This window comes from Manis javanica, chromosome 17 (assembly GCF_040802235.1).
Source record: "Manis javanica isolate MJ-LG chromosome 17, MJ_LKY, whole genome shotgun sequence".
NCBI lineage: Eukaryota > Metazoa > Chordata > Mammalia > Pholidota > Manidae > Manis > Manis javanica.
Window position 1 is genome coordinate 51,708,776 of NC_133172.1, and position 11,888 is coordinate 51,720,663.

The following is an 11,888-nucleotide window of genomic DNA, read 5'->3' on the forward strand; positions in this document are numbered from 1 at the left end:
AATAACTATGCCAGGAATGTGGACCTCTTCCAATATCATAACAAGGAAACTTGGACTCCTCTTTGACCTCCCATAGGTTCAAGGCTATTTCACAGTGTTAACTGACTCTCCACCAAACTAGGGTTAATTCCATTCCCACCAGACAGGCTGACGTGTTTCTGTTCTGAAAAATACAAAAGTTTTAATAAGCTTATTACAAAGCACTGGACATTTAAAGGAAAGTACTTAATGGAGCCAAATGCCTTTCTCACAGAGCTTCATGCTGAAGTCCCCGCCTGGGATGCTTCAAAATGGTTGAGCCCTCACTCTGTCAAAGGTTATGTGAAGTACTTCACATGGATTAGCTCACTAGTTTTGACTGAAAACTAGTTGCCACTACAAACTCAGAAGTTAGACGCTTGGATTTAAAGTTCTGCATTGCCATTTAATAGCTATGGGACTTTGGGTAAGTTACTTAACCTCTGTCTTGGTTTCCCCACCCACAAAATGAAAACTAGCAACAAATGATTGTTTATAATACACTTAGGATAGTTTATGGCACATAGTAAGTGCTCAGTGAATGTATCTGAGTCGTCATCATGTATCTGAATATTTCACCCCTTACTAGTGGCAAGCTTTCTAAATTAGAAGCAGTAGCTAGGATTATAGCTGATATATTCCAGCAATTTCTGGCAGTATTCCAGAGGAAAGAAAAGCTGGAGAAAAGGCCAGCAGTGAGGGCATCTACAGGTCCTTGTGATTCCTTGCACTAGTACTTAAGCCTAACAGGTAGCATTCTGGGTCTCCGAAATACATTAACAGAATATGCAGACCCTGCTTTAGGATTACCTCATGCAGTCTGCCCTGACCCACCACTGGAAGACAGGCACCATTTGCTTTCTATTACAAGCTCCCCCACGAAGAACTTTGATCCCCACCCAATGGCCACTATCTAAGGCTAGGATAGGAAGAAGGCGCAAACACCAAAAGGAAAAGCTAGTAGTTTATATAGATAGATATATAGATATATAGATATTGATATATATATTGTGTTTACATAGTCCACAAGTTAAATGCAGGTATCCATAAGAAGAGCATTAACAATAAAAATACAATCTGTGTGTAGCCAAGTACAGAGACTTAAAATGGTAAAACAGCAAAAAGGATCTCACAAAAGTACAAATATACAGTACAAATTGATTTATTTAAAACAGTTACAAAAAAGCACAACAAAATAGAGATTATCCTTAGAATTATTAATGCTTTGTTAAAGATCAGGTAGGATTAGAGGGTAAGAAATGGTATTGGGTGGGGGGAGCACCTGACTAGTTCTAAGGCTTTAGATACAATGCAGTTGATTACATATTAATTCAGCCATTACATACTGGGGATAGTAGTTGGGGGATCAGTATTTTATCTACAGGGAACTCCTACACAAATCAGATCCATCCAGACCTCCCCAGTGCCATCCCTCTACTCCTCAGGACCCTAAAGCCACTGGATGACAACATTCCCATCTTTTTCCACCCCATTCCCTATCCATATATTCTTCCCTCCCCTAAGGTGCTGTGCAAGCTGAGAGCAGTTTGCTCTCTGCAGCTGGAACATATACTGTTTTGGCTACAGGGATCCTGTGTGTGACTAGGGTGGGTGTGGAGACAGCCTTATTTTAATACTTTAAGCTTGCCATGAGTACAGTCAGTGTCTTCCCCAACACGATCTCAATTCTCTCAATACGAGTATCAAGCAAATGAGGGATGAACCTTGCCTTCAACAATACCAGCAATGCACTAACCACTCGTGGCTCACGCTGTAAGGAAACTACATCTAGGGAGTGGGTGTAAAACCACTGCATCATAAGCTTGCATGCTCTCTCTCTGAAGAACCTCAGTCCCCATGACAGTTATAAACACATAAATAAATGCTTGCAAGTTTGACAATAGATAAAGGCACATGGGCTGCCACACACACTGCAGACAGGAACCCAATTTGAGGCCATCTTCACTGCTGGGCATTTGCAGTAGAACGGCTTTGGAATCACACAGACTTTTGAGTTTGCAATCTACCAGGGGAGGATCTAGGCTTAACAGGACAACTAATAAGGAAACCTTAGTGTGAAAAGTGCATTTATTACTACTGTTCCTGCTGGGGAGGCTCAGCAGGGCAAACCACAACACCTCTCTTCCTTCTGCCCCAGGCACTGTGCATAGTTTGCAGGTAAGGAGAGAGTGCAATCTACTCTAGCATCTTGAGGGCCAGTGTCATCCTAAGCCCAAACCAGACCTCTGGCCCAAAGATGGATCCTAGAGTTGAAAGAGCAACTGACAGCTGCAAAGACCCAGATGCTTATTTTATTATTGCATAATGTAGGCATCCTTCCCTACCCCAGGGAAGCAGAGGGTGGAGGCTTCCCAGCAAAGGGCTAGTAGGCTCCTGGTCAACATCCAAACTAGCACAGTTTAGCTCTTCAACTGTAGTGTACACCTTTTCCCATCTGTTAAGTGTTGTACTTCAGCATGGTTTAGTAAACTTAGCCCTCGGAGGCCAAGGAGTCTCCCTAAAACTTGGCCTCTGCCCTGTTTACTTTGCTCTTAAGACTGTGACTTAATCTCCCATGGCCAATTCATCAAGTTATCTTTAATCCAACGGACCCAGCCCCTTCCCAGTCAAGCAATGTCTATCCTTCATATCCAGTGTGATCACTCAACTCTTCAATAAGCCTGCTTGTTTGTTGCAGGTTTAAATCATACCACCAACCCTGTCCCTCTATGATGCCCAGTGGTAAAAATAAAACTGAACCCCACTGAGGGGCTATTTTAGCCAAACTTCAAACCCTCTCCCAGCCCCAGAATCCACATAACTGAAGCCAGATGAACCTCCCTGGAGTGCTGACACAGGCCCTAATCTGGCACCCCATCTATTTTTTTTTTCTTTTGAACAGGATACAAGATACCACAAAGGAGAGAAGTTAATACACAGAGAACATCCACTAACAGGACCTGCTTGTTTGTCCCTCAAGACAGATATTTGGAGGCAAAGGGCTCCCGACGAGCACTGAAGCCATATCCCTTTGGATTCACCAACCCCCCAGCAGCATTTCATACTACCCCTATTCATGACTTTGCTATAAAGTAACACTTGCACAGGTAAGAATGGACAAGATGCCTGGATTTCACCTAGATGACCTAAGGTATGGAAGGACAGGGAGCTATAAGGGCAGCAGGCAGGACAGTGAGCAGACAGCAGCATGGGCAAAGCAGCACAGACCAAAACCCTCGGTGTTACAACCAACAGGGACCCAGAGTTTAGAAGGGTCAACCCAGATCTGCTGGGACCCCTTCCCTTGGGTATGAGTACTCAACCCTGAACCCCCAGTTCCCCTTTCCCCATGCCACCATCCTCCCAGCTCCCCCATGTACACTAATCGCAATAGGAATGATGATCCAACACTTGGATGCATCACCCATCCTTTTCCTGGTTCCCCTCCTCCCAAATTGGCACCAGCATTTCTGTTTAGTGCCAGAGGTAGCAGGCCTCCCTCCTACTCCTAGGCTCTGGGAATGTACGACACTGACAAGTGACTGGCTCTGGCATTCAATTGCCCATTCCCCCAAAAAGCTGCCAGCTTCCCCCTACAATGCTCTCTTAAAACCACTCTTCAGTCTCTTGCAAACTTAGGAAATTCCTATAGGGAAGAATGACACAGCATAGGTTACTTTTACTTCTAATGCCTGGAAGAAAAGACTGAACCAGAGGGAAAAGGCAAGAGGAATGCCACAGCTCTTCCTGGAACCATACTTTACATAATAGATATCTCTGCAGCTCAGCAAAATCAAGTATTATTACATATGCATGGCACGGTATCAGGGGAGCTGCTGGTATTGTTTCACTATGAGACAGCAAAGGAGCAACAGCAGAAATGTCAAGGCGTTGGGCCATGATGCACAAGATTTTCTTTCCAGGATCAAGCAGAAGTTGCCAGGCTGGGAGGTGGAGGGTTATTTGATTTAAAGTACTTGGCCTGTTATCTGGTTGGATATAGGTTTGCTCCCGTAAGAAGGAAGCTCAGTTGGTGTTGTCCTTGGTGGACATTTCTTGAGTGTCTACTGTGTGTGTGTCACTGTATTAGGGTGGTGAGCCTTCCTATGAGGAAGAAACCCGTGCAAATAATCCCTAGGAATGAGTTGCTCATGAAACAGCCAGAGATGAGGCCCTTTTCCAGGACCATCATCTGAGAGGATTCCTCAAGACTCAGCCCCACAGGCCCCCACTGTAGGAAACAAGCCAGAGAAAGCAGCATTCAGAGAGGATGGGGGACAGAGAAAGGAAAGGACACAATGCCAAATGCATACAAGGCTGAGTGCTCACCAGACAGGGGTTGGTGTTTGGTTCTGAGGTAAACCAGAGACTTACGTCCTTACGGTCAGGTCAGCAGCTTCTTTTAGATGGGCCTCCAAAAGCTGACTGGCCAGGTGACTGCTCTCTAAGAATGAAACAGTGGCATGTAGGACTTGTAGCAAACAAGCCAGTCTCAGACACTTTGAGCCCCAGGAGAACAACCTTTAGCACCTGAACATCAAGAATAACGACATTCTCAGAACTCCTCCTCCCCCCAGGAGGTAGGTAAGATTATTTATCCCCATTTGGCAGCTGGGGAGGAAGTGAAAGAGCAAGAGGTCACAAGACTTGCCTAAAGTTTTTGACAGAGCAGAGATCAGACCTCAGAGGTTTGGGACTGATGACAAGCCAGGTCTTGGCCAGTTCAAGTACATTTCTAAAGGAAATGCCAGGATCCTACCCTGGGAGAAGCCTCACAAGACAGCTGGGTGGACAATACCCTGAGTTGCTTCAACAGTCTAAAGACCCCCCAAAATACAAACAAAAAACTCACCCACCCACCTGAAAGCTGGTGGGGGAGCCTAATTCTCAATACCCAGTGGAATCCTATTGTCCAAGCTGATGCTAAAAGTTGTGAAGAAAATGTGAGGTTAAGACATAGCGGGGCAAATGCAACCAAGACTGAAAATAGTCTTTACAGAGGAACACTCTACCATGAAATGAAATCTGGGAGACCTCAGGTATTATCAAGACTATCCTGGAATCTTAAGAATTGGCTGTAGGAAGGGATGGCTTAGAAAAGCCTTAATGCTGGAGACAAAGTGGAATAAGATGGAAGGGGCTGTGTAAAAACACCAGGGCAGGCACTGCCAGCCAGGTGCATGTGCCCTAACCCAGGGCACAGTTCCATTCTTGTTTCTCTACCAAGTTGTTCAGCTGCAGAAGAGAGGACATGATTCTGAGTTTTTAAAAACAGAGAGTATAACTGAAGGGGAAACCAGAGAGACCCCTACACACAAAAACCAGAGGTTTGGTCAGACTGGACAAAACCAATTTTGCAGAAGGGGAAAGGCAGTACAGCTACAATCAGGCCCAGGCCAAGACACCATGCAGAGGTTAGGGCAGCAGAAGGGCTGGGGCAGCGCAGGCACTTAGGCACAACATAGACAGACAGAAGACGGGTCTGGGGGCCTGGGAAAAAGGGCCCACTGGTTCTTTCAGAAGTCACCATTACCAACTTGAGATTCAGTACAATTTCGAAGCAGGTCTGGCAGGAAGGGTAAGAGAAACTTCGTTAAGTCAGCTACCCTTCCAGAAGCCCTGCCTAGAGCCCAGTCAACCTGGCCATCAGGTCTTTCTCCCAAAAGTCAACCAGCCAAAGCAGTGCTTCACTCTGAACCCTGAAGGGGCTTCTCTGTCCTGGTGCTAAAAGCCTTGTGGGAGGCGTGATGGGAAGAGATGGGAATGGGCGGAAGCACGGGATCACAGTCCTGTAGATGAGTGCTCCTCCCCCACAAAGCCAGCCATAGACATCTGTAACAAAGTCCCCCTTAAAGTGCACAGCTCTCAAAAGAAGAGTTCTGGGTGGGAACCTTCTTATTTCCAACCATGGGGGCCTCCTGCCCTCCCATCACAAAAAAAAGGAAAAAAACAAACAAACCGTAGTTGCAGTGCTACTATAAGCTGTGGATCATCATTTTTGGCTCTTTCTTTGCTCCCTCCCTCTGCCACCTGTTCCCAAAGCCTGACTTTCCCCTTGCAGGAGCTGGGGTGGGGAGGAAAGAACAGGGAGGCCCTGATATTTGGAATGTTTCTTATCCTGTGTGCATCTCCTTCCTTCCTTGGCCCAGGCCTGCTGCTCCCCATCAGAGCGCCCTCTGAGGCTGTCCTGAAAGGATGCCATTGGGTAATGGGCAACAGACTCTGTCTTGGGAGGCTGCCTCCTCTTCCCCCGCCAGTCTCACTGCCAAGAGAGCCATTCCCTGCTCGGCATGTGCAAATCCTCTGCCTGCTCACGGTGAGGCCCAGCTCTGGGGTAAAGCCTCAGTCCTGGTCTGGGAGAGGTTCATTTTCCTGCATTGGAACGCCCTTCGATGGACAGCTTTACCTCCTGTGGAATGAAAGAGGGACGGAGCAGTGCAGCCCGTGCCTCCTCCCCTTGTATGCTGTATCTTTGGAAGCTTGGCGCTGGCCAGCAGGCCTGAGCACCAGGCTCTGACTGCAAGGGCTCTACCATTTGGGAGCCCTCGCCTGATGGCTGGCTCTTCCCCTCACTGTCACATTGCTCTCTGGATCCCAAGACAGTCCTCTCAGGCCTTTCTCGGGGGGTGCCCAACTGGCCTGGGGGAACACAGCTGGCCTGAGAAACGGAGTTACTGTTCAAGCTCTGTAAACTGATAGAGATGCAGACATCTCCCACCTGTAGCCGATGGCAGGGCAGAGAGAAGAGCTGTGCAGTTCGCCCAGGGCTGCAGGAGGACCAACCCTGGCCATACACAAAGAAGGGGTGCTCAGGGGGCACCTCGATGCTCACTTTGCTCTGCTGCTCACCAACCACGAAATGCAGCATGACAAATCCAGGCCACTGGCTCTCCTGAATGTCCACGACTGTGCTAGAGTCAATCTTCAGCCCCCCACTCATTTCAGCACTGCGCACAAAATCCTGGGTCTGGAGGTCCTCTACCCGCTTCAGCTCCCCCGTAGCCAGCTGGATGATGGCGCCTTTCATGAAATGGGAGGGCAAGTGGGAGGAGGTAATGGGGGGCGCTGTTGGCTCCGTGTCTGGGAAGGTGGCTCTGGCCTGCATGTCCAAACTTGATGCCACCAGGATCTCCGAGCCCATGGGCAGCAGTCCTGGGTCAGTTCCAGTGGGCACCAGGTTGCCATTGGCTACAACCACTGCTTTGGGTAAAGGTCTGTGTTTTACCAGATCCTGATGGGATTGAGGGTAGACCCCTCGGGCCTGATTTTTCTCGGCCACTTCTGCTGGGTTCCTAGCTGACCCTCGCCCCTCACCCTTACGGTCAGGTGTATGATGGGACAGGTTGAGGGGGCTGGGCTCATCCTTCCTCTGAGCTGCCACCACATGATAGTCCTGAGAAGCTAAAGTGCCAACCACCCGCTGGACCTCGAGGTCAGTGTCTGGGGTCCCTCGGTGTGTTGGCACTGCCACCTCCACCCGAGCAGTCTGAGAACCTGAAAACGACTGTCCATCCACCACACATTCTACCACTGGCCCCAGTCCTTGGCCTTCGCCCTTGCTGTTGGGGCAGTTCAGGGCTTCACTCTCCCGTCTTACTAAATTTCGCTCTCGCTGTCTCTGTCCATTGGCAGCAGCTGCTTCCAGAGCAGACTGGCCCTCCTGAGGGGTAAGAACGGGGCTGGCACCTGATGGAGGGGTTTCATGCAAGGTGTACCCAGCAGGTAGCCTGGACATCTGATAATAGATGGGCATCCGACCTGGAGCGAGGTCCAGCGGCTGAGTACTTGAGTGATGTGGCAACTGCCCAGGTGGGGAGGTGGTAGAGGGGGCTTTGTTGAATGAGTGGGCTGGGGATGAAGCCGGCGGGGGAGGAGTGGCTCCTTCTGCCAGGAGTGAGGCATATGGCACAAAATGTGGAAGGTGAGAGGTGGTGAGGTTGGCAGAGGGAGAAAGGAGGGGACTCGGTAGGAAATTAGGTGGCACAGCATAGGGAAGGCTATAAGGAGACCCAATAAATTGCAGAGAGGTGGATGGGAGCTGAGCATAGTGGACTGGAGGATAGTGGATTCCTGGATGTTGAATTAGTGAAGACGCTACATTAAATGCAGGGGGCAAGGGGCTCATGTTCACCACGGATGGGAGGCCGGTTGGGGAGAAGGTAGCAGGTGGCACAGCCACTTTATACAGCATGCCATACTGGTCCACTGTCAGACCAGTGATGGCCTCAGCTCCATCACCCCCGAGACTGACTCTGGCTCCTGCCTGGCTCTGCCCAGTCACCACGACCCCTCGGGACCATTCAGAGGCATCACTGGAGGGAGTGTGGTTAGTTGAGCAGCTGGTAGTTCTCCCCATATCCTCGCTGGTCACGGGGAGGTCTCGTTTCTTTGGTGGAAGGCATTCCTGACTCCTTTCATGAACAGGTTTCATATTGCTTTGTGGTGTTCCTGGAGCCTGGAAGGGGTCGGCTTGCTCCTTGGGGCATCAGAAAGGGCTTCTCTGTGGCTCCCCTGCACCCCTCTCTGCTGCTGGCTGGGGCGCCCACATCTGCTAGGGAACAAATCAGAGGCAAAGAAAAGTAACCTAGGGGTGAATGAAGTCAAAGGAAATAGTAGGAGCTGTGCCCGTGGGGTAAGATGTAACAAAGAGGACTTCTGGGAAAAAAAAGAGGTATGAGAAAGAGGCAAACAAGGAGTTATCCAATTCACTCATCCAGCCAAGGACATGAAAGTAACAGTCAGGGGAACTACAATGAGCTACAAGGACAAGCATTTAATAACGCATAAATAACCTGTGGGCGCCACAACCCCAGAGAGACCAACCGCTTCATGATTAGTTATGCCTCTGATGGGGGATTGGAATGATTTTTGCTGCTGGCTCTTTTCCTAAGTTTCTCCTTTTGCCACCAAAGACTACTGTGCTATCTTCTTTCCTGAACATATGACCTCATCCTCGCTTCCTTTCCCCAGCCTAATTCGGGTTATGATCTCACCCAGCCCCATCCCCCCCACCCCAGGCCTGGCTAAACTCTCCACCTCCTTTGCCTCATATCACCACTACCTCAAGGGCCCATGCCTCAGTTAAGTCCTGAAAAAAGCCTGTCTTGCTTTTTTTTTAAACCTTGCTCCCTAAACATGTTATGAAAATTAGTATTTTCTTTGCCCCATGAAATAACTACTTTCAAACTAAGGCCCTATGGGGAGAATGATTCTACTAACATGTTCTACAATTTGTTTCTCTTCCTTCCCAAAGAGCAACAAAATTCATAGACTTCTTGTTCCCTAGTCTGGCAAGACTTCTTTTCTTCTCAGTGACCACCTTCAATTTGCCTTCTTCATTCATTCCCTTTCTTTTTTGCCAATGGTTCCTTTTACATTGTAGGTCTGCTCTAGGCACCACTTCCTACAATTCTGGTTTCATTCCTCCAAATATGCCTGTTTATTACTATCTTAGGTCTCTGTGATTCATCAGTTCTCTCTCTCTCCTTTCTCTCATTGTCACCTTTCATACATGCTTTTGTCCATAGTCATAAAGTATCTTTTTGGTCTGAACACTTCAATGTTTATGAACTTTGTCACCTATTTCTTCCAGTCAGACTCCAGTTCTTTGGATCTGAAGAGATTTCTACATTATACTCTGTCCTGTTTTCCACTCTGCTGACTCAGAGATGTTTTTCTGCAACAAGGTATCCAAAGTGCCTTTGTTACCTGAGCTTCCAGTGGTGCTTCTGAGCAGCTGCAGTAAGAAGCACTGTCCTCCCCACTGGCCTGGGAGCCTAGAAGACAGAAACAGGGATAAAGTAAACAGAAGCCTAGCCTCTGACCCTCTCCAGGGCTACTGAGAGAGGCAACTCCAAAGCTACAAACTCATGAAAGTCCCTGAGTCCCTGCCTCATCCTCTTCTCCAGAGGTAACAGCACATTTATCCAGAGTGCCAAGTAGCTGAATAGAGAAAAAACTGTCTCTTAAGCTCTAATTTGTAGGAAGCCATCCCTGAAAAAAAAATTCCATGTGTTAAACTTTGTTGATTTCCTTAATATCATGTTTTTTGTTCTCTCCTTTACCTATTCCCCAAAGGTTAAATTTACTTCCAATCCCAATTTCAGGAAAATGCACAAATAAAAGCAGAAGGCTTAACACTGTTCCCACGTGAACAATGGGAAGCCGGAAAAATCAACTTCACAGACTTCACCTTTTATTTAGGGCTGATGAAAACACACATGTGGAGGTTATTTAAACGAGAAAAGCAGCACTAGAGGAAAAAGAACAATTATTTATGTTTCTGGGGCAGAAAAGGAGGTCAAGGGGGAGTCACTCAAGGGGAAACCTTATTAACAGATTTTTCAGGGTAAAAAAAAAAAGGCTCGTGTGTGTGTGTGTGTGTGTGTGTGTGTGTGTGTGTGTGTGTGTGTGTGTGTGTGTGTGTGTGTGTGTGTGTGTGTGTAAAATTTTCTGAGTGACAACTTTGTAGCAAGTGCTGAATCAGATGTGATAAAAATTGAAAACATTGCCTTGGTCCTCATGTAGCTAACAATGGGGAAACAAAACTCACACTAAACCAACAATATCTCTATCTACACGTGCCAGAAACATCAAGAACTGAAGCACGGAGCCTTAATCTCTCAAAACAGAGAACATAGTACTGACCAGTACTCTTTGAGAAACTACCCACTGTGCAGTCCAAGCCCTATGGAACACTGCAAATCTCTCACCAAAGTGAAGGCAACATTTATCTCTTAGGATTGGAAAAGTGCAGATGTACAAAAAAAAAAAAAAGGTGATGAGACAGGAAAACAAGGTGGAAAGATAAAATTCTTAGTTCCATAAACACAAATTACATCTTGCATCCCTTCTTTGCCAGCAGTTTCAGTAATTGAAAAGCAGTTAGCTTTCTCCTTCGTTCCCAACAGAAATTGGGGTCACATCTTAATCCTGAATGATCCCTGCTCCCTGCAACTAAAGCATTAAAGAAAAACTGCCTCTAGGTCACTGGAGGGTTGGCCACAAACTAATGAAAGGGCCAAAGAAGGCAAAAGGTCTGAGCGAATGACAACAAAGACCCAAGCCTGTGCACCAGGTTCCCACATTTCGGAATCTGAAACCTCGGCCTCTAGAGGGTCTCAATGAGGATTTCTCAAGGGGTAGACGCAGACTGTGACCCCAACCTAACGGGAAGGGGAACCGTTCCGCACAGCTGCCAACGATGCCGACAGAGCCCGAAATCAAGTGGCTGACCCCAGTCCGAGCCCCGAATCGCTGAGGGGTGCGTCCGCCAGAAAGAGAGGGGCTTGGAAGAGATTAGAGATTATGGCTTCCCGTGATCCTGCAATCCTTGCTCCAACAAAGGTAGGGCCTAAAATTGGGAATTCAACCTTTAGAGAGTAAGGGGTCAACCTTTCAACCAGAGAGGCAGAGGCGAGGCCCCGCAGGCGATGCTTCCTTGTTTGGGGACCCCTTCCCGCCCGGCGGACTTGGACAACTCGGCCCGCGGGGACCCCGGGGCCTGAGGGCGCCTTCTGGGCCAGGCCGTAGCGGGGGGTCTAGGTGTGGCCTCTTTTGCTCGCTCGGTCCGCGGGTCTCGGGCAACGGGTCTGGCGGGGCCACGGGCTCCGGGGGCCACTTCCTCCAGAGACCAGGCCTGCTTGGCTTCAGTGAGGTTGGCCCGTCGGGCCCCACTCACAACCACACTCACCGGCCCATCTCACGGCGCTCCTCGGGCTCCTCCCGCTTGTCCCGGAGCCGCCGCAACAGCGGCCGCCGCCATCCCCGGCCCCGGAGCCGCCCCACACCCAGAACGCCCCCCCCAACAACCTGGCGCCCGGAGATAGCGTCAGCGCGTCCCGCCCCCGGCGCGGGGAGATGGCGTCACG

At 48.8% G+C, this 11,888-nt stretch overlaps 1 protein-coding gene across 2 annotated transcripts; it reads right to left on the reverse strand.

Moving 5' to 3' along the window:
- Nucleotides 1–969: 969 nt before the first annotated feature.
- Nucleotides 970–11,851, reverse strand: ATXN1L (ataxin 1 like). 2 transcript variants are annotated; one of them, XM_017656111.3, is made up of 3 exons: nt 11,711–11,851; nt 9,727–9,794; nt 970–8,566 (listed from the first exon to the last, which is right to left on the reverse strand). In XM_017656111.3, exon 3 carries the CDS (start codon nt 8,447–8,449, stop codon nt 6,383–6,385), a length of 2,067 nt encoding a protein of 688 aa, XP_017511600.1. In that variant the 5' UTR covers nt 8,450–8,566; nt 9,727–9,794; nt 11,711–11,851; the 3' UTR covers nt 970–6,382. The 2 variants fall into 2 exon arrangements, with proteins under 2 accessions (XP_017511600.1, XP_017511601.1); XM_017656112.3 differs by having other exon boundaries at nt 970–8,569.
- Between the last annotated feature and the right edge of the window lie 37 nt (nt 11,852–11,888).